This window comes from Myodes glareolus, chromosome 9 (assembly GCF_982192425.1).
Source record: "Myodes glareolus chromosome 9, mMyoGla1.1, whole genome shotgun sequence".
Lineage (NCBI taxonomy): Eukaryota > Metazoa > Chordata > Mammalia > Rodentia > Cricetidae > Myodes > Myodes glareolus.
The window spans coordinates 75,272,715-75,290,554 of record NC_142034.1 but is presented as its reverse complement, the minus strand read 5'-3'; the positions used below and the strand labels follow the sequence as shown (position 1 = coordinate 75,290,554).

Genomic DNA, 17,840 nt, shown 5'->3' with positions numbered 1-17,840 from the left:
CCGCAAGGGTCACCCACTGAGACAGTGTGTCTGTTCTAATGGGAGCTCACCAAATCCAGCTGGATTGGGACTGAATGAGCATGGGATCAAACTGGACTTTCTGAATGTGGCTGACAATGGGAGTTGACTGAGAAGTCATAGATAAAGGCACTGGGACTTGTTCCTACTGCATGTACTGGCTTTTTGGGACTCTAGTCTATTTGGATGCAAAGCTTCCTAGGCCTGGATGTAGTGGGGAGGGCCTTGTACTTCCCACAGGGCAGGGTTCCCTGCCCTCTCTTAAGAAGGAAGTGGTGGGGGAGGATGAGTGGGGGGACAGGAGGGGAATGGGAGGAGGGGAAGAAGTGTAAATTTTTGAATGGAAAAATAAATTTGAAAAAGAAATTATTTCAAGCAAAGTGTTTTGAAGACTTTATTAGGACAAGACAATGTGTCTATACTGGATAAATTTTAGCATTATGAAGAGTCACTCAGTGAATATCTACCATACACCAGTCACCTTACACACTACGTACAACTAAACCACAAACAATGATATTAGAGAGAGAGACAGATCATGATAACCTCTTACTGATGGGGAAACTGGGGTTTAGTCATGTAAGATCACAAAGCTATTAATGTATTAGCAAAGATTTTTTCTTCCTTAACTCATATTACAAATTCCTCAAGTGAATACGGGAGTCTTGCACATTAACTTCCCCCATACTGTAAGAAGAAGCTGGTCTTTGCCCATGCATTTTTAATGAATATGTGAATTTATAAATATGTTAGAAATAAAAATGGAGTATAAAATAATAAGCACAGACCCATTAAATATTATAACAGAAAAAATGAAAGCGCCAATCTCTACATAACAGAATCAAGTTGCGGCTGGATCAACAGAGCAGCTGTGTGGAAACACCTAAGCATTGTGTGATGGCTCCAGAGAAGGAAGACAGCTGTGGCAATGTGAACACGGCTGTCTTCAAGTGAGACTTGGAATTGAGTCTGTCCAGAAGAAGGCTGATAGGACTGGAGTCAAAGTGGAGAAGCGGAAGGAATCTTGGGATGCAGAATCACATGAGTGCATAAGAACTTGTCCTGAGAATACACAATAGGTCACTTAGGTTTGGCAGAACTAGGTGAACAGAGAGTAGTGAAAGCTGCAAGGCGGGTCTTGGAGAGCCAGCAGAGTTCATTATAATTGCCACAGTGGGGCCTTTGGTCTCCAAGGCTGCCCTTTGTAAGCAACTCACTCTCCGCTGCTTTTAAATAATGCATCTGTGGGACTGGGGATAAAACTCAGAGGTTGAGTACTCGCCTAGCCTTGACAAGAACCTGGGTTTAATCCTACAGTCACAGGACATGAAAATGAGAACGCTTCTCAGTGTCCTCAGGGCATAACCGATGCTTGCAACCTCAGTTAGGATCAGCAGGAGACCTGTTAATGTGCCAGCTCTGATGCGACCTCAGTTGGTTGGAGTGAGCATGCAGGAGGTTATTGAGGAGGATGCTCCTTCCTCCCGGGTTAGCCCCCTCAGCATTCTCTGCTGTATGTGCTATGTTGACTTCTCAAGGACTTGAGCTCTGACCTGACTCTTTCCTATCACAGGTGAAATAAGGGCCAAGGAGCAAAGTACCCTTCAGACATCACAGGCTTTCTCAAGTCTCCAGTGGGTCTCACTTGTCCTTCAAACCCACTATATTTGAAGAAAGCAAAAGTGGGAGCTTTCTGTCCCTGGACTCCAGGTAAGTGCTGAAAGCTTGAGATGGTTAGGTTCATGGTTTTAAAAAGTGCATTAAAAAGCAAATATTGTTCTGAGAAATCAGCAGTGGGCTCCACTGTGTTTTGGCTCCAGTTTTAGGGCAAAGAAAGGTTAATTTCATGCAATAATAATTTACTCAAATAAATTTTTTCATCTTTTATCACTTATATATTCTGTACCTACTCCTCATGTGAAATGTCAAAAAAAAACTCAGTTGCTTCTTTTTCTCTTCTACTACTAAAATAATGGAAATATTTTTTAAGATATGCAGCAAAGGTGGACTTGAAATCAAGGTTCTTTATGTACAGTAAATAGGTGGAATCAGAGTTGGTAGGAAAAGAACAGAGGTGTGGTCAGAGCTGTCATAATAAACTAAGAATTTCTCGGGAGGAAGTACACTCAGAGGGAACTCATCACAGATAGGGACCATGTCCTTTGTGCAGAGTCACAGAAAAACAAGACGTTTATGAATTCACTCTGAATGTCAGCTACACAGACTCTGGCCCATCTCTGATTTGGGGTCGTGTACTGAAATTTTAGATTGTGCTCTTATAGGATATTTGGTAGAAGAGTCTTTCAGAATGCCTTAAATGCTGAAGGAATAAATGTAATGTGATGTGGTCTCCAGTATGAAAGACACTGGATCCAGATCAGAGTCTATCCGAGTCTGTACAACACCAACACTCATCCACCAAGCAAGGGACTTACAAGCAGGCACACAGGGGTCAAAGGCCTGGTTAGGCAGAAAAAGAGTCTTTGATGGGACAAAGAAAGAAAACACCCTGGTCTTGAGGTTGTACAGATTGGGACTGTGGCTTTGCACACCATATTCCTGAGTAAAAGACTAGATCATGGAGGGGGTGGGGGGAAGGCAATGTCTTTGTCCCACTAAGCTAGACCTAACCTACTTCAAGGCTTCATGCCTCCCTAAGAATTTGTCTGCCTCAACCTTCAAATTATTGTTGATAGCACAGTGTTGTGCTATCAATGGGAGTATGGTGAGAACCTTTAATGTCAATCAAAAACCTGTCCAATTATTTTTTGGCTTTATAGCTAAGTAAACAAAAGCTCACAGAAATAAACTTTCAAAACGTGGTAGTAAAAGCAATAATAGAATTCATCTGTAAGCAGCTATCTGTGAACTTACGAAATCATTCACTTGTCCATGGAGACTATCCAAATTAAAACAGTTTTGATACATTGGTTAAGCTGAATATACATATGCTTTGCGTTTATAATTCGTACTTTATCATGTTTTCATAAGAGTGTCAATAATATCTTTTTGAAATAATTAATTCTGCATTAACAGTTTCATTGATGATCTTGTCTTAGTAAACTTGACAACACAAGGCAAAATTTAGTCCAGCAAAAAATATCCATGGTAAACATAAGACAAAGCTCTCTCAAGAACTAAGTTGTAACTTTTTGTTTGCTATGTGCTTACTTTCCTATAATCTCAATCTCAATAAATTTCAGTTTTATTTGACATGATAATATGACCTCACAAGCCCAGAATTTGGGAGGCTAAGGTAAGAGGAACTTGGAGTTGATGGCTAGGTATATAACAAAAATCTGTCTTAAGAAAAAAGGATTAAGGAAAAAAAGAAAAAAGGAAGAAAAACTGAAAATAAAGAAAACATTAACACAAATTTATACACTAGTATAGTCCTGTGTTTTATCAAAATTCACTTTATAGGTCTTGGTTTTCATTTTTTAGTAAATCAGTTTTTCAATCTTGCTACTTTAAAAAAATTATTTAAGATATTACTCTATTTGGGTGGTGGTAGTGCACACCTTTAATTCAAGAACTTGGGAGGCAGAGGCAGGAAGATCTCAGTGAATTTTTAGACCAGCCTGGTCTACAAAGCAAGCTCCAGAACAGCTAGGGTTGTTACTCAGAGGAACCATGTCTCAACAAAAAGGAAAAAATGATATTACTCTAGATTTTGCATGTACATTTATGATTGGTCCTCTATCTTTACATAAATATATTCTTCTAAGAGGACATATATGTATCTTACACTACGGGGTTGGAGAAAAAAGCTCAACAGTGAAGCCTTGGGACCCTCTTTCTTCTACCGAGATGCTTCACCCAGTCTTGATATGAGGGTTTGGATCTAGTCTTACTGCATCTTGTTATGCTGTGTTCAGTTGATATCCCTGAGAAGCCTGCTCTTTCCTGAAGAAAAATAGAGGGAGGAGGAGTGGTTCTAAGGGATAAAGGAGATGACAGGGATGGGGGAACTGGGAGGAGTAGGGAGAGAGGAAACCTCAGTTGGAATATATTGTGTGAGAGAAGAATAAATTTAAAAAATAATGTAAAAAATAAAAATATCAAAATAAAGAGTGCTTGCTGCTCTTCCAAAGGACTAGAGTTCAATTCCCAGCTCACAGTCACCTATAACCAGGTTTCATGGGATCCAGCACTCTCTTCTGGCTCTTGTGGACATCCGTGTGCACAGAGACACACAGACACAAACATAAATAACCATGAGAAAAAAGAAATGCTAAAATATGTAATGATTAATAAAAATAAAATAAATATTTAAGGTATATTACACTATCAGACTTTTCATCTTGTATCATTGTCATTCATCATGCTCATAAGATACATTTTTGTTTTGATTATTTTTTGATAGATCAAGCAAGACTAAGAAAGCATTGCCTATGCTGACTCATTTTATAATGGTCTTCCTTTCTTATTTAGGTTCAAGCTGGACCCTTACATCACATCACTCCTCTCAAAGAACATCTTTACCATTTCCTCCAAGGCAAGTTTTCTAGAAACAAATTATCTAAAACTTCATTTTCCATTGAAAGTATTTATTTCTTCTTTTTCGCCAATATTTATTATTCTGAGAGTTGTTTAATAGATGTGATTGTGAGCAGTTTAATTCATAATAACAGTGTCCAGAGGCTTCACACATAGCCTCGGACCCATGCGTACACAGTCTTTCCCATGTTCAGAATCCTCTTAGAAGGACACTTGCTGCCATAGTAGAATCTACATAGAGTCATTGTAACCACTCCGAGCTTGCAGGCAACACTGGCTTCCACTGTCTCCACTTCAAGTGTGTTTGGAAGCACAGACTTAAAAAATAATCTTTGCCAAAATCAGCTTCAGGATGCAGCCCGCAGGTTCTTCTACTCACTGGGAACTTTGGGGTGTCATTAAAAAACTATAACCCACTTTCAGTTGCTATTTGTATATGAGGTGGGAGAGAGGTGTATTTTGATCTCTCTGCATGTGTAGATCCAGTTTCCCCAAGACAGAGAAATAAAAGATGATAAATTTAAACAGGATGAAGTAAAAATAACTGTTTGCAAATGGCATGGCCCTCCAAACAGAGCATGCTAGAAGCTCAAAGCAACTTCTAAAACTCACAGAAATAATAAGAGACTCCATCTAAGTTGTGAGATACAAACACCACAGAAAAATAAATTGTGTTTCCAAAGACAACCATGAGCAAAGTATTCGATTGATGATAGCTATAAAACCACCGAATACTTAAGAACAACTTTAATCAAAGAAATCAATGATTCCTATGCCAAAAACCTAAAATCTTGTAATTTTGCTTAGTTTTTATTTGAAGAATCTCTAAAGAGAAGGAGTATTTTAATGCTTGCCCTGTTTCTTTAGCTTATGCAAATGTACTCATAGTTCATCTTCAGGCTTCTTATAAAAAAAAAAATTATTGGGCAGGGAAGATGGTTCAGTGATTTTATCACTCATGCAGTTCCCAGCACCAACATGGCAGTTCACAGCCAAGGATATCACCAGTTCCAGGGAATCTGACACCTTCTTCTGCCCTCTGCAGGCAGCAGGTATGCGCATGGTGCGCAGTCCAATGTGCAGTAAAGCACTCACATGCATAAACATTTTTTGCAAAGTTAAAATAATTCTCAGATTGTAGAATATTCGATGTTTCATTCAAGAAAATGTAATTGAGATCCTTGTGTCATGAAAAGACACATTAATTTATCACCTCTTATGACATAAAAGAAGACATTAATATTCATTGTCACAATGTGCTTACTATTTCCAAGGAGGGCAGATCATAGATGGGAACAAAGATTCAAAAGAACTCTTGTGACAAAAATATTACAAAAATAAATTAGTTAGAGTTTTAGTGTCTAGTTTCTTGAGTTCTTTGTATATTTTGGAGATCAGACCTTTGTCTGATGAGGGATTTGTGAAGATCTTCTCCCAGTTGGAAGGTAGCCTTTTGGTCTTACTGACAGTGTCCTTTGCTTTACAGAAGCTTCTCAGTTTCAGGAGGTCCCATTTATTCATTGGGAAGAGGGGCGGAAATGGAAACATTTATAATTTAATAAAATTTACTCTTAAAAAAAAAGAAAAAAAATAAATTAGTTGCAAGAGAAAGAAGCGATTGAGAGTCATCAAAAAGAATAGATTTGTGATCATATTCCTTCCCAAGAAGCTTTCCTATGCGGTTTAGCTCTTTGTGACAGACAGAAACAGCTCAAGGCTCCAAGAATTCAGTCATGACCAAATTTATCAAGCAAGAGACAGAAAGAACCCAGAGGTCAGAGATACAAACTCAGACAGGAAAGTTCTTCATCTCAATCTGCTAACGTAGTCTGTCTCAGAGACTAGAAAAGGAAGGATCCAGAACAGCACAGAAATCACACACTTGGAATTTTTTTAAGCCCCCGTGTGTCCTTATTTTTTTTATGAGAAAGTAATTTTATTAAATTATAAAAGTTTCCATTTCCGCCCCTCCTCCCAACACCCTCCCACTCCCCCCACTCCCTCTCCTCCTCCCTCTCCATCCCTAAGAGTAGTCAGGGTTTCCTGCCCAGTGGGAAGTTCAAGTTCCTCCCCCCTGATTCCAGGTCCAGGAAGGTGAGTATCCAAACAGACTGGATCCCCAAAATCCAATATATGCAGAGGAAACAAGTCCCAGTGTTATTGTCAATGGCTTTTCAGAAAGACTCCTGGCCAGCCACATTCAGAGAATCCGGCCACATTCAGAGAATCTGGTTGGATCACGTCCTCGTTCAGTCCCAGTCCAACTGGCCTTGGTGAACTCTCATTAGATCAGTCCCCTTGTATCAGTGGGTGATCACTTCCATCGCAGTCCTGATTTCCTTTTTCATTTTCTTTCTCCTTCTGCTCCTCATTTGGACCTTGGGGGGCTCAGTCCGGTGCTCCAATGTGGGTCTCCGTCTGTATCGCCATCCATCGTCGGATGAAGGTTCCCTCTGGTCTTGTCTTCTTTGCTTACGTTCTCTTTCCTTCTGCTTCTCATTTGGACCTAGGGAGTTAAGTCCAGTGTTCCAATGTGGGTCTCTGTCTCTATCTCCATCCATCACAAGATGAAGGCTCTATGGTGATAAGCAAAATATTCATCAGTATGGTTATGGGCCAAGGCCGGTTCAGGCACCCTCTCCTCTGTCCAGAGAACAATCTGGGGATCTCTCCTTGGACCTGGGATCCCATTTATAATCAAGTCTCCTGTAAACCCTAAAATGACTCCCTTAGTTGAAATATAATCTTCCCTGATTCCATATCCATCCTTTCTCCCTCCCACCCTCCCAGTCCACCGAGCTTTCCCCATTCCTCCTCTACTCCCTCCTCTCTAACCTTCTCCCCTTCCAACAACCCTCCCACCCACCCCCATGCACCCGAGGTTACCTGGGACTCTTGTCTATTTCCTATCTCCAGGAGGATAGCTACATGATTTTCATCAGGTTCACCTTCTTATTTAGCTTCTCTAGGGTCACGAATAATAGGCTCAAAGACCTTTAATTATGGTTAGAATCCACTTATGAGTGAATACATACCATATTCCTCTTTTTGGGTCTGGCTTACCTCACTCAGTAAAGCGTTTTCTATGTCCATCCATTTGCATGCAAAATTCAAGATGTCATTGTTTTTTACCGCTGAGTAAAACTCTAATGTGTATGTGTTCCACACCTTTTTTAACCATTCTTCTATTGAGGGGCACCTAGGTTGTTTCCAGGTTCTGGCTATTACAAATAGTGCTGCTATGAACATAGTTGAACAAATGCTTTTGTAGTATGATAGGGCATCTCTTGGGTATATTCCCAAGAGTGGAATTGCTGGGTCCTGAGGGAGGTTGTCTCCCAGTTTCCTGAGAAACCGCCACACTGATTTCCACAGTGGCTGCACAAGTTTGCATTACCACCAACAATGGATGAGTGTTCCCCTCATTCCACATCCTCTCCAGCATAGGCTATCATTGGTGTTTTTAACTTTAGCTAATCTGACCGGTGTAAAATGGTATCTCATAGTTGTTTTGATTTGCATTTCCCTGATCGCTAAGGATGTTGAGCATGACCTTAAGTGTCTTTTGGCCATTCGAAGATCTTCTGTTGGGAATTCTCTGTTCAGATCAGCACCCCATTTTTTAATTGGGTTAATTAGAGTTTTATTGTCTAGTTTCTTGAGTTCTTTGTATATTTTGGAGATCAGACCTTTGTCTGATGAGGGGTTGGTTAAGATCTTCTCCCAGACAGAGGTAGCCTTTTTGTCTTACTGACAGTGTCCTTTGCTTTACAGAAGCTTCTCAGTTTCAGGAGGTCCCATTTATTCATTGATTCTCTTATTGTCTGTGCTACTGGGGTTCTACCTAGGAAGTGATCTCCTGTGCCTATGTCTTGTAGACTACTTCCCACTTTCTCTTCTATCTGGTTCAAAGTGGTCAGATTAATGTTGATGTCTTTAATCCATTTGGACCTGAGTTTTGTGCATAGTGATAGATATGGATCTATTTTCATTCTTCTACAGGTTGACATCCAGTTATGCCAGCACCATTTGTTAAAGATGCTTTCCTTCTGCCATTGTATACCTTTAGCTCCCTTGTCAAATACCAGGTTTGTATATACGTTTTGTATATACAAAATATACGTTTGTGGGTTAATACCCGGGTCTTCTATTCGATTCCATAGGTCGACTTCTCTGTTGTTATGCCAATACCAAGCTGTTTTCAAAACTGTTGCTCTGTAATACAGTTTGAAGTCAGGGATGGTAATGCCTCCAGAAGTTCCTTTATTGTATAAGATTGTTTTGGCTATCCTGGGTTTTTTGTTTTGCCATATAAACTTGATTATTGTTCTCTTAAGATCTGTGAAGAAGTTTGATGGGATTTTGATGGGAATTGCATTGAATCTATAGATTGCTTTTGGTAGAATTGCCATTTTTACTATGTTGATTCTCCCAATCCAAGAGCAGGGGAGGTCTTTCCATTTTCTGGTATCCTTCTCAATTTCTTTCTTCAAGGACTTAAATTTCTTGTCAAATAAGTCTTTCACTTCCTTGGTTAGAGTTACCCCAAGATATTTTATGCTATTTGTGGCTATCATGAAAGGTGATGTTTCTCTGATTTCCCTCTCTGCTTCTTTATCCTTTGTGTATAGGAGGGCAACCGATTTTTTGGAGTTGATCTTGTATCCTGCCACATTACTAAAGGTGTTTATCAACTGTAGGAGTTCTTTGGTAGAGTTTTTGGGGTCGCTTTTGTACACTATCATATTGTCTGCAAATAACGAAAGTTTAACTTCATCCTTTCCAATTCGAATCGCCTTGATCCCCTTATGTTGTCTTATTGTTATTGCTAGAACTTCAAGCACTATATTGAAGAGGTATGGAGAGAGTGGACAGCCTTGTCGTGTTCCTGATTTTAGTGGAATGGTTTGAGTTTCTCTCCATTCAATTTGATGTTAGCTGTCGGCTTACCATATATTTCTTTTATTATATTTAGGTATGATCCTTGTATAACCAATCTCTCCAACACCTTTATCATAAAGGGGTGTTGAATTTTGTCAAATGCTTTTTCAGCATCCAATGAAATGATCATATAGTTTTTTTCTTTCAGTTTATTTATATGATGGATTACATTGATAGATTTGTGTATGTTAAACCAACCCTGCATCTCTGGGATGAAGCCTACTTGATCATAATGGATAATTTTTCTAATGTATTCTTGGATTCGGTTTGCCAGTATTTTATTGAGTATTTTAGCGTCAATGTTCATGAGTGAGATTGGTCTGTAATTCTCTTTCTTGGTTGTGTCTTTGTGTGGTTTTGGTATCAGGGTAACTGTAGCTTCATAAAAAGAGTTTGGCAATGATTCTTCTGTTTCTATATTGTGAAATACATTAAGGAGTATAGGTATTAGCTCTTCCTGGAAGTTCTGGTAGAATTCTGCATTGAAACCATCTGGTCCTGGGCTTTTTTTGGTCGGGAGGTTTTTGATAACAGCTTCTAATTCTTCGCGACTAACAGGTCTATTTAGATTGTTTACCTGGTCTTGATTTAACTTTGGTAAATAATATTTATCTAAAAACCAATCCATTTCTTTTACATTTTCCAACTTTGTGGCAGATAAACTCTCGTAGTAAGATTTAATGATTCTCTGAATTTCCACTGTGTCTGTTGTTATGTCCCCCTTTTCATTTCTGATCTTATTAATTTGAGTGTTCTCTCTCTGCCGTTTGATTAGTTTGGCTAGGGGTTTGTCAATCTTATTGATTTTCTCCAAGAACCAACTTTTTGTTTCGTTGATTTTTTGGATTGTTTTCTGTGTTTCTATTTTGTTGATTTCAGTCCTCAGTTTGATTATTTCCAGTCTTCTACTCCTCCTGGGAGAGTCTGCTTCTTTTTTTTCCAGAGCTTTTAGGTGTGTTGTTAAGTCTCCAATATGTGCTTTCTCCGTTTTCTTTAATTGGGCACTTAGTGCTATGAACTTTCCTCTTAGCACTGCTTTCATTGTGTCCCATAGGTTTGAGTATGTTGTGTCTTTATTTTCATTAAATTCAAGGAAGACTTTAATTTCTTTCTTTATTTCTTCCTTGACCCAGGGATGATTCAGTAGTTGACTGTTCAACTTCCACGTGTTTGTAGGCTTTTTGGTGTTCGAATTGTTATTGAATTCTAACTTTATTCCGTGGTGATCCGGCAAGACACAGGTGTTTACTAATATTTTTTTGTATCTGTGTAAGTTTGCTTTGTTACCGAGTATGTGGTCAATTTTTGAGAAGGTCCCATGACCTGCAGAGAAGAAGGTATATTCTTTCCTTTTTTGGGTGGAATGTTCTATAGATATCTGTTAAGTCCATTTGATTCATTACCTCTAGTAATTCTCTTATTTCTCTGTTGAGTTTCTGTTTGATTGACCTGTCCATTGGTGAGAGAGGTGTGTTGAAGTCTCCTACTATTAGTGTGTGTGGTTTGATGACTGCCTTGAGTTCTAAAAGTTTTTCTTTTACATAAGTGGGTGCTTTTATATTAGGGGAATAGATATTCAGGATTGAGACTTCCTCCTGATTAATGGTTCCTGTTATGAGTATGAAATGTCCATCTCCATTTCTTCTGATTGATTTTAGTTTGAAGTCAATTTTGTTAGATATTAGAATGGCCACACCAGCTTGTTTCTTAGGTCCGTTTGCTTGGAAAACTTTTCCCAACCCTTTACTCTGAGTAGATATCTATCTTTGTGGTTGAGGTGTGTTTCTTGTAAACAGCAGAATGTTGGATCCTGTTTTCTTATCCAGTCTCTTAGTCTGTGCCTTTTTATAGGTGAATTGAGTCCATTAATATTAAGTGATAATAATGACCATTGGTTGTTGACTCCGGTTATTATTTGTGTGTGTGTGTGTATGTGTGTGTGTCATAGAGTTTGTGTGTTTCTCTTCTTTGAGTTATGGTTGTGAAGGGTCGCTAGATGTCTGAGTTATTGTAGGCAGTGTTGGCAATGTTGGATTCCTTGGGTTGCGATTTTCCTTCTATTACTTTCTGTAAGGCTGGGTTTGTGGCTACGAATTGTTTAAATTTGTTCTTATCCTGGAATATTTTGTTTTCTGCATTGATAGTGAATGATAGCTTGGCTGGGTATAGTAGTCTGGGTTTGCATCCATGGTCTCTTAGTTTCTGCAGTACCTCTATCCAGGACCTTCTGGCTTTCACGGTTTCCATAGAGAAGTCCGGTGTAAGTCTGATAGGTTTACCTTTATACGTTACTTGACCTTTTTCCTTTGCAGTTCTTAATATTCTTTCTTTAATCTGGATGTTTTGTGTTTTGATTATTATATGGCAAGGGGATATTCTTTTTTGATCAAGTCTATTCGGTGTTCTGTATGCTTCTTGAACCTTCATAGGAATATCATTCTTTAGGTTGGGAAAGTTTTCTTCTATAATTTTGTTGAATATATTTTCTGGGCCTTTGATCTGCAGTTCTTCTCCTTCTTCAATCCCTATTATTCTTAGATTTGGTTTTTTTATGGTGTTCCAGATTTCTTGAATGTTTTGTGAAGAGAATTTGTTAGATTTGGTGTTTTCTTTTATCAGAGCATTTATTTTCTCTATGGTATCTTCAGAATCTGAGATTCGTTCTTCCATCTCTTGAATCCTATTGGTTATGCTTGATTCTGTAGTCTCTGTTCGTTTACTTAGATTTTCCATATCTAGCCGGGCCTCGTTTTGTGCTTTCTTCATTGCCTCCATTTCAGTTTTCAATTCTTGAACTGTTTCCATTACCTGTTTGATTGTTTTTTCTTGGTTTCCCAGTGTATCATTCATGGATTTACTCATTTCTTCGAACTTTTTGTTATACTTCTCATCCATTTCTTTACTCATTTCTTCAATCTTTTTGTTGTACTTCTCATCCAGTTCTTTAAAGGAGTTATTCATATCCTGTTTAAGGGACTCTATTGCTTTCATAATGGCACTTTTTTCCACTTCTTCTGAATTAAGAGGTTCAAGTCCTTCTAATGTAGGGTCGTTGGGATCTGGTGTTTTCATGTTGTTTTTTAGATTGTTGGAGGAGTTCTTGCCTTGGCATCTGCCCATCTCTTCCTTCAAATGCTCTCTATTGGATCTTCTGGTACCAGGTCAGGTTCCCTTGTTGGGCAGGGACTTCACTTACAGAAGGCCTACCTTTCCTCAGGCAGTCTATTGAAACACAGGCACTCCCTCCTGCCGGGTTGCACTCACAGCCCAGGCCCAGCTCACAAGGGAGCTGCTTTGGGGAGATCTTGTGGCCCCAGGGGGAAGGGGGGAAGAAAGGAAGGTGTACCTGGATGAAGGCTGGGATGGGATTCAGGAGAGCTCCGCAGGGTGGAGCCACCACTGCAGGGTGACCAGAAAGTCGAGGGGGGCGGGGAAAGTCTGAATTCCTCCTAGTCGAAGCCCTCGGGCCAGGAGCAAACTCACCCCTCCTCCAATGGATGTCTGTTAGAAGTTCACTGCCTCTTGCGGGTCAGTAATGGGGCTGAGCTGACACAGGGCCTGCCTGTCCTCAGGCAGGCTATCAAAGCACTGGAACTGCCCCTGCCGGGCTGAGCCCACAGCCCAGGCCCAGCGTGCAAGGGAGCAGCTCTGGGGAGATCTTGTGGCCCCAGGGAGAAGGGGGGAAGAGAGGAAGGTGTACCTGGATGAAGACTGGGATGGGATTTGGGAGAGCTCCGCAGGGTGGAGCCACCACTGCAGGGTGACCAGAAAAAACTTGGGATTTTTAATACAGCTTCCACATGACTGCTTTTGGATCCTGATGTCAATGCCACAAAGGTGGCAATACATTGTCTCTACTTTCAGAAAAGGAAGAGTTGTATCCAGTGGACTGACCAGAGGACTGAGTATCTTTGCAAAAGTCATAGAAAAAAACAAGCAACAAAAATTAGGTGCAATCGGAGACCATACCACTATCAATCCGTTATCTCCATGCTAAAGAACAGTTGAATAGACACAACACACACACACACAGACACACACACGCACACACACACACATGGAGAAAAGAGTAACAACAATTAAAGATAAAGAAAGGATATGGATTTGAAAGAGAACAAGAGACTTACAAGGATGGAAGCAGGGGGAAATGAAAAACTCAACAGATCTATAAAAAGTGGCAACTCAAAATATGTGATTTTGTTGCATTTAGGAATAAATAATTCACATTCTTCTCTGTAGGAAGAACTGAGTTCTATTTGCGCAGGTGAGAGACCATGGAAAGCCTGAACACCAGTTCAGAAGAGGGCTTCCTGCTGCTGGGCTTCTCAGACTGGCCTCACCTAGAGCCTGTCTTTTTTACCTTCATCTCTGTCTTCTACTCTCTGACTCTCTTCGGCAACACCATGATCATCATTCTGTCACGACTGGACGTTCGGCTACATACACCCATGTACTACTTTCTCTGCCACCTCTCCTTCCTGGACCTCTGCTACACTGCTAGCACTGTGCCCCAGCTGCTGGTCAACCTCTCTGGACTCGACAGGACCATCAGCTTTGCAAGGTGTGTGGCCCAACTATGCATAGTGCTCTCACTGGGAGGAACTGAGTGTTTGCTTTTGGTGACAATGGCTATAGACCGCTATGCTGCCGTGTGTCGCCCACTCCACTACACAACCATTATGCATCCCCTTCTCTGCAGGACATTGGTTATATTCTCCTGGGTGGGAGGACTCGTGAACTCTCTGATCCAGACAAGCCTCGGGATGGCCTTGCCTCTCTGTGGACACCAGTTGAACCACTTCTTCTGCGAGCTGCCTGTTCTCCTGAAGTTGGCCTGTGAGGACACAGGAGGAACAGAAGCCAATCTGTTTGTGGCCCGTGTCATTATCTTAGTCTGTCCTTTAGTGCTAATTCTGGGATCCTATGCCCAAATTGCTAGGGCAGTGCTGAACATCAAGTCAATGGCTGGTCGCAGGAAGGCTTTTGGGACATGTGCATCTCACCTTATTGTGGTTACCCTGTTTTATGGCTCAGCCTTCTCTAACTACCTCCAACCTAGCCACAGGTATTCTGAGGGTCAGGGAAAGTTTGTTGCTCTTTTTTATACAGTAGTCACCCCCATGCTCAACCCTCTGATTTATACCCTCAGGAACAAAGATGTGAAGGGGGCTCTGTGGAGGGTACTGGGGAGAGGCACAGATTCCAGGTAGAACAGGAAACAAGAACCAGTAAAATATCTAACTTTAGACCAGTGCAAAGTATCTGAAGTTTACTATCAGAAAACATTATTCCTAGGTGTCATCCTATAATACATCATTTTAATTGGAATTTCTCACTTTTTTGCTAATGACATTACTTGTTTATTTTATATTACTATGGAAATGATAATAAAGAAATTTAAGCAACTTCTTGAGTGGTATGTTCCACTTAGAATCAGTCTATATGGCCAAGACACTGCCTTCATTATGCAATCCCAACTCATCAGAGTTCCAGGTTTCATTTTCTAGAGTAGGCTAGCAGAGTAATCACAAGACTTTGCCTTGAGACTCAGAGCTGGGTGGTGAAGCCTAACACTGGGATGATCCTAAAGGCTTCCATACCCAGGTTAGGGACCATACAAAGAGTGCTAGAATCAAGCCAAGAGGAGACCTGTCGCCCTAATACCACATTTCTGCTCTGGCCATTGTCACCTGCAGCTGATTACACTGGGCCATGGGTCTACTTCAGCAGCATACAGCCCATGCCAATGTGTACACTGGTCTTATCTAGACCTATAGTGGTCTCAGTGGGCCAGATTCAGTGCAGCCTTTGTGGTGTTTGTGGCCGTAAGTGTCACATATACCCAGAGCCTTATCTATGGTTAGCCCCCCTAGTGCCAGGGAAATGTCTTGCTTCTCAGCACAGACCACTGACTATAAATGAGGAGATTTCTATAATCTAGAGAGGATTGTAGTATGAAAATAACCTTCTTGAGACTCACTCACACTTGATGAACAACTCAGCAGCGGAAGTTTGCAGATCTCTTTAGGCTTGTATCCATTTCTGATAAAGTGGCACACACCAGGCATGTGCATATGGCTAACCTGGCCTTAGCCTGCCATCTAGTGCTGAAAATGCAAAAGTAACTAAAGACCCAGAGAAAATGCAAAAATAAAAAAAAAGCCTGCTTTAATATCTGCAAGGACAAGCAAGAAGCCAGATTGCAAAGGTTGGAATAAACACCTAGCGTTTCCATTCATAAATGGTGCTGCCAAGCCATATGCACAAGGTGCTTATGTGAAAACACAACTTTACCTGACAAAATGAGGAGTGGATCAGATAAATGCTTGGCTGGAGATGTTGAAACAGGTGTTTAAAGGAATGAACCAAAATACAAGCAATACAGAAATAATGCAGAACCCAAAAAAACAACAACAATAAAACAAACTAAAACAGGAAGAGCCAGGAACAAATTCAAAAGTCAAACAGAAGGACTGGGGATGAGTTCGGTTGCCAAGGATTTGACGACTATGAGCAAAGCCCTGGATTTGAGATCTAAAACCTCAATAAAATAGAAAATCATGCAGAAATCATGGAGTAGACAAGCAAACTAAAGAAAACTGACTCCCCTTTCCCCAGTTCTCAATTGTTAATAACCTCCTGGCCAAGGGTGGAGCTCCTGAGGCCTCCCTCTATACTGGACTGTTGACTGGCTTAGTCATGTGCCGATCTTGTGCTGGCGATTTTTTTAATCGACATGAAAACCTATTGTTTTATCTTTTAAAGATACCACACAACAATGATCCCAAACTGCTTCTGATAAAATCAGCTGCAGCTGCCCCCTAAAATACACACACAGCTGTTTCCCCTTTACTGCATGTCATCCTCACGAATTGGAGGCAGGAGCTTGTAAAATCCCAAAAGACTCAAGAGAAATATCAATCTCCCATGTCTGTGGCCTAACAACAAGCCTGGCTCTTATAGATCCTACGCATTTTTACTCATCAAAATTTTCAGAAAAGAAATGCAATGCGGGTTTCAAAGACACCTATGGAGGTATTTGTAGAGCAGATTTCTATTCTTTTGTCCTTTTTACACTCTAGAGGGGACTATTATCATTTTCTCAAAATGACTGTGTTTCCCCAAGTTTTCAGGTATGTTCTAAACATCTTTACTGATTTTCCTTGAAATTACAGAAGTCAATATTCAGACGCCAAAATTACCAAAGTGTCAAGGCTCCATTATTCATAACTACCGCTGGGACACGACAAATGTCCATCAATCAGTGAGCAAATAGAGAAGATAAGGTCTATCCATGAACAAGAACCTTATCAGCCACGTGAAAGAACGGCGTGCTGAAATAGGCCACCATGGCAATCCCCCAGAACTGTGCAGAGAGACAGTAGCTTGGATGCAAAAGGCCACACACACTGTGGAGTGCCAGAGACACAGTTGCATCAATGGTTGCCTGGAAGAGAGAGTCGGGACAGTGACTGCAAGAGGGCATGAAATGAAATGAGGTGACAAAATCTTCTAAAACGATAAATAGACAACTTTGTGAGCATATTGAAACATTAAAATGTAGATCCTAAACATGTGCCTTCTGTAAGTGAATTATATCTCAAGAAAGCTGTTAAAATCAGTGTTTGATGGTCATATTGCAAACAAAGCCTAACACTGTATAAAGGTCAAACAATTTTCCCACACATTCCTACATACAAAACCAATACACAGTATAACAATAACTGCATATTTTATACTTTTTAATTAACGAGATTTACTCTTTGATGATTTTATACAAGTGATGTTTTCTGATTATTCTCAAATCCACACTCTCTCTTATCTCCCTCCCTCTACTGTATTCCCTCCCCTTACAGGTCCCTTTCCCCTTCATGGATGTGGGCATCCGTGCAGCCACCAGGGTCAGAAGAATGTTGATCTTTGTGAAATAAGGAGGAAATGTGGTTCAAAACAACTTAGTTAGCTGGTGTTAGCTCAAATTTCTAGACTCTGACACCAGGCAATTTATTTCAGACATATTGAAGCACAGCACAGTTTGGGCATAAAAGTTTCCTGATAACAATTAACTCAATCTGGTGTGCACAACCAAGCTAAAGATGTATGTGTATTGAAACTCTTCACAAAGTACATATGGCCTCTTTCATAAAGATGGGTTCTGTTGACTCAGGAACTATATTCAAGACAAAAGGGAAAATGACTATAATGCCTGTGGAGGTCAGGATTGGCCTGGCCTACGAACGCATAGAAGTGACCTAAGCTGCTGTAAAGCACACGTGGAATCTCCCAAAAGGATGGGGTTTATGGATTATGAGACAACGCTCAAGCTCTAGGGAGGAAGAGTCTGGGATAATAGTGTAATAACAAACATAATATATAAAAAC

At 40.4% G+C, this 17,840-nt stretch overlaps 1 protein-coding gene across 1 annotated transcript; it reads left to right on the top strand.

Moving 5' to 3' along the window:
* The first annotated feature begins 6,286 nt into the window (after positions 1-6,286).
* On the top strand, positions 6,287-14,669 carry LOC148120987 (olfactory receptor 2Y1-like). The gene is made up of 2 exons (XM_087909608.1): positions 6,287-6,319; positions 13,731-14,669. The coding sequence occupies exon 2, from the start codon at positions 13,734-13,736 to the stop codon at positions 14,667-14,669; it is 936 nt and encodes a 311-aa protein (XP_087765734.1). The 5' UTR covers positions 6,287-6,319; positions 13,731-13,733.
* The last annotated feature ends 3,171 nt before the right edge of the window (positions 14,670-17,840 follow it).

What these genes read in the sequence shown, in the direction of transcription:
- LOC148120987 (XM_087909608.1), top strand. Translation starts at nt 13,734, where the DNA reads ATGGAAAGCCTGAACACCAGTTCAGAAGAGGGCTTCCTGCTGCTGGGC.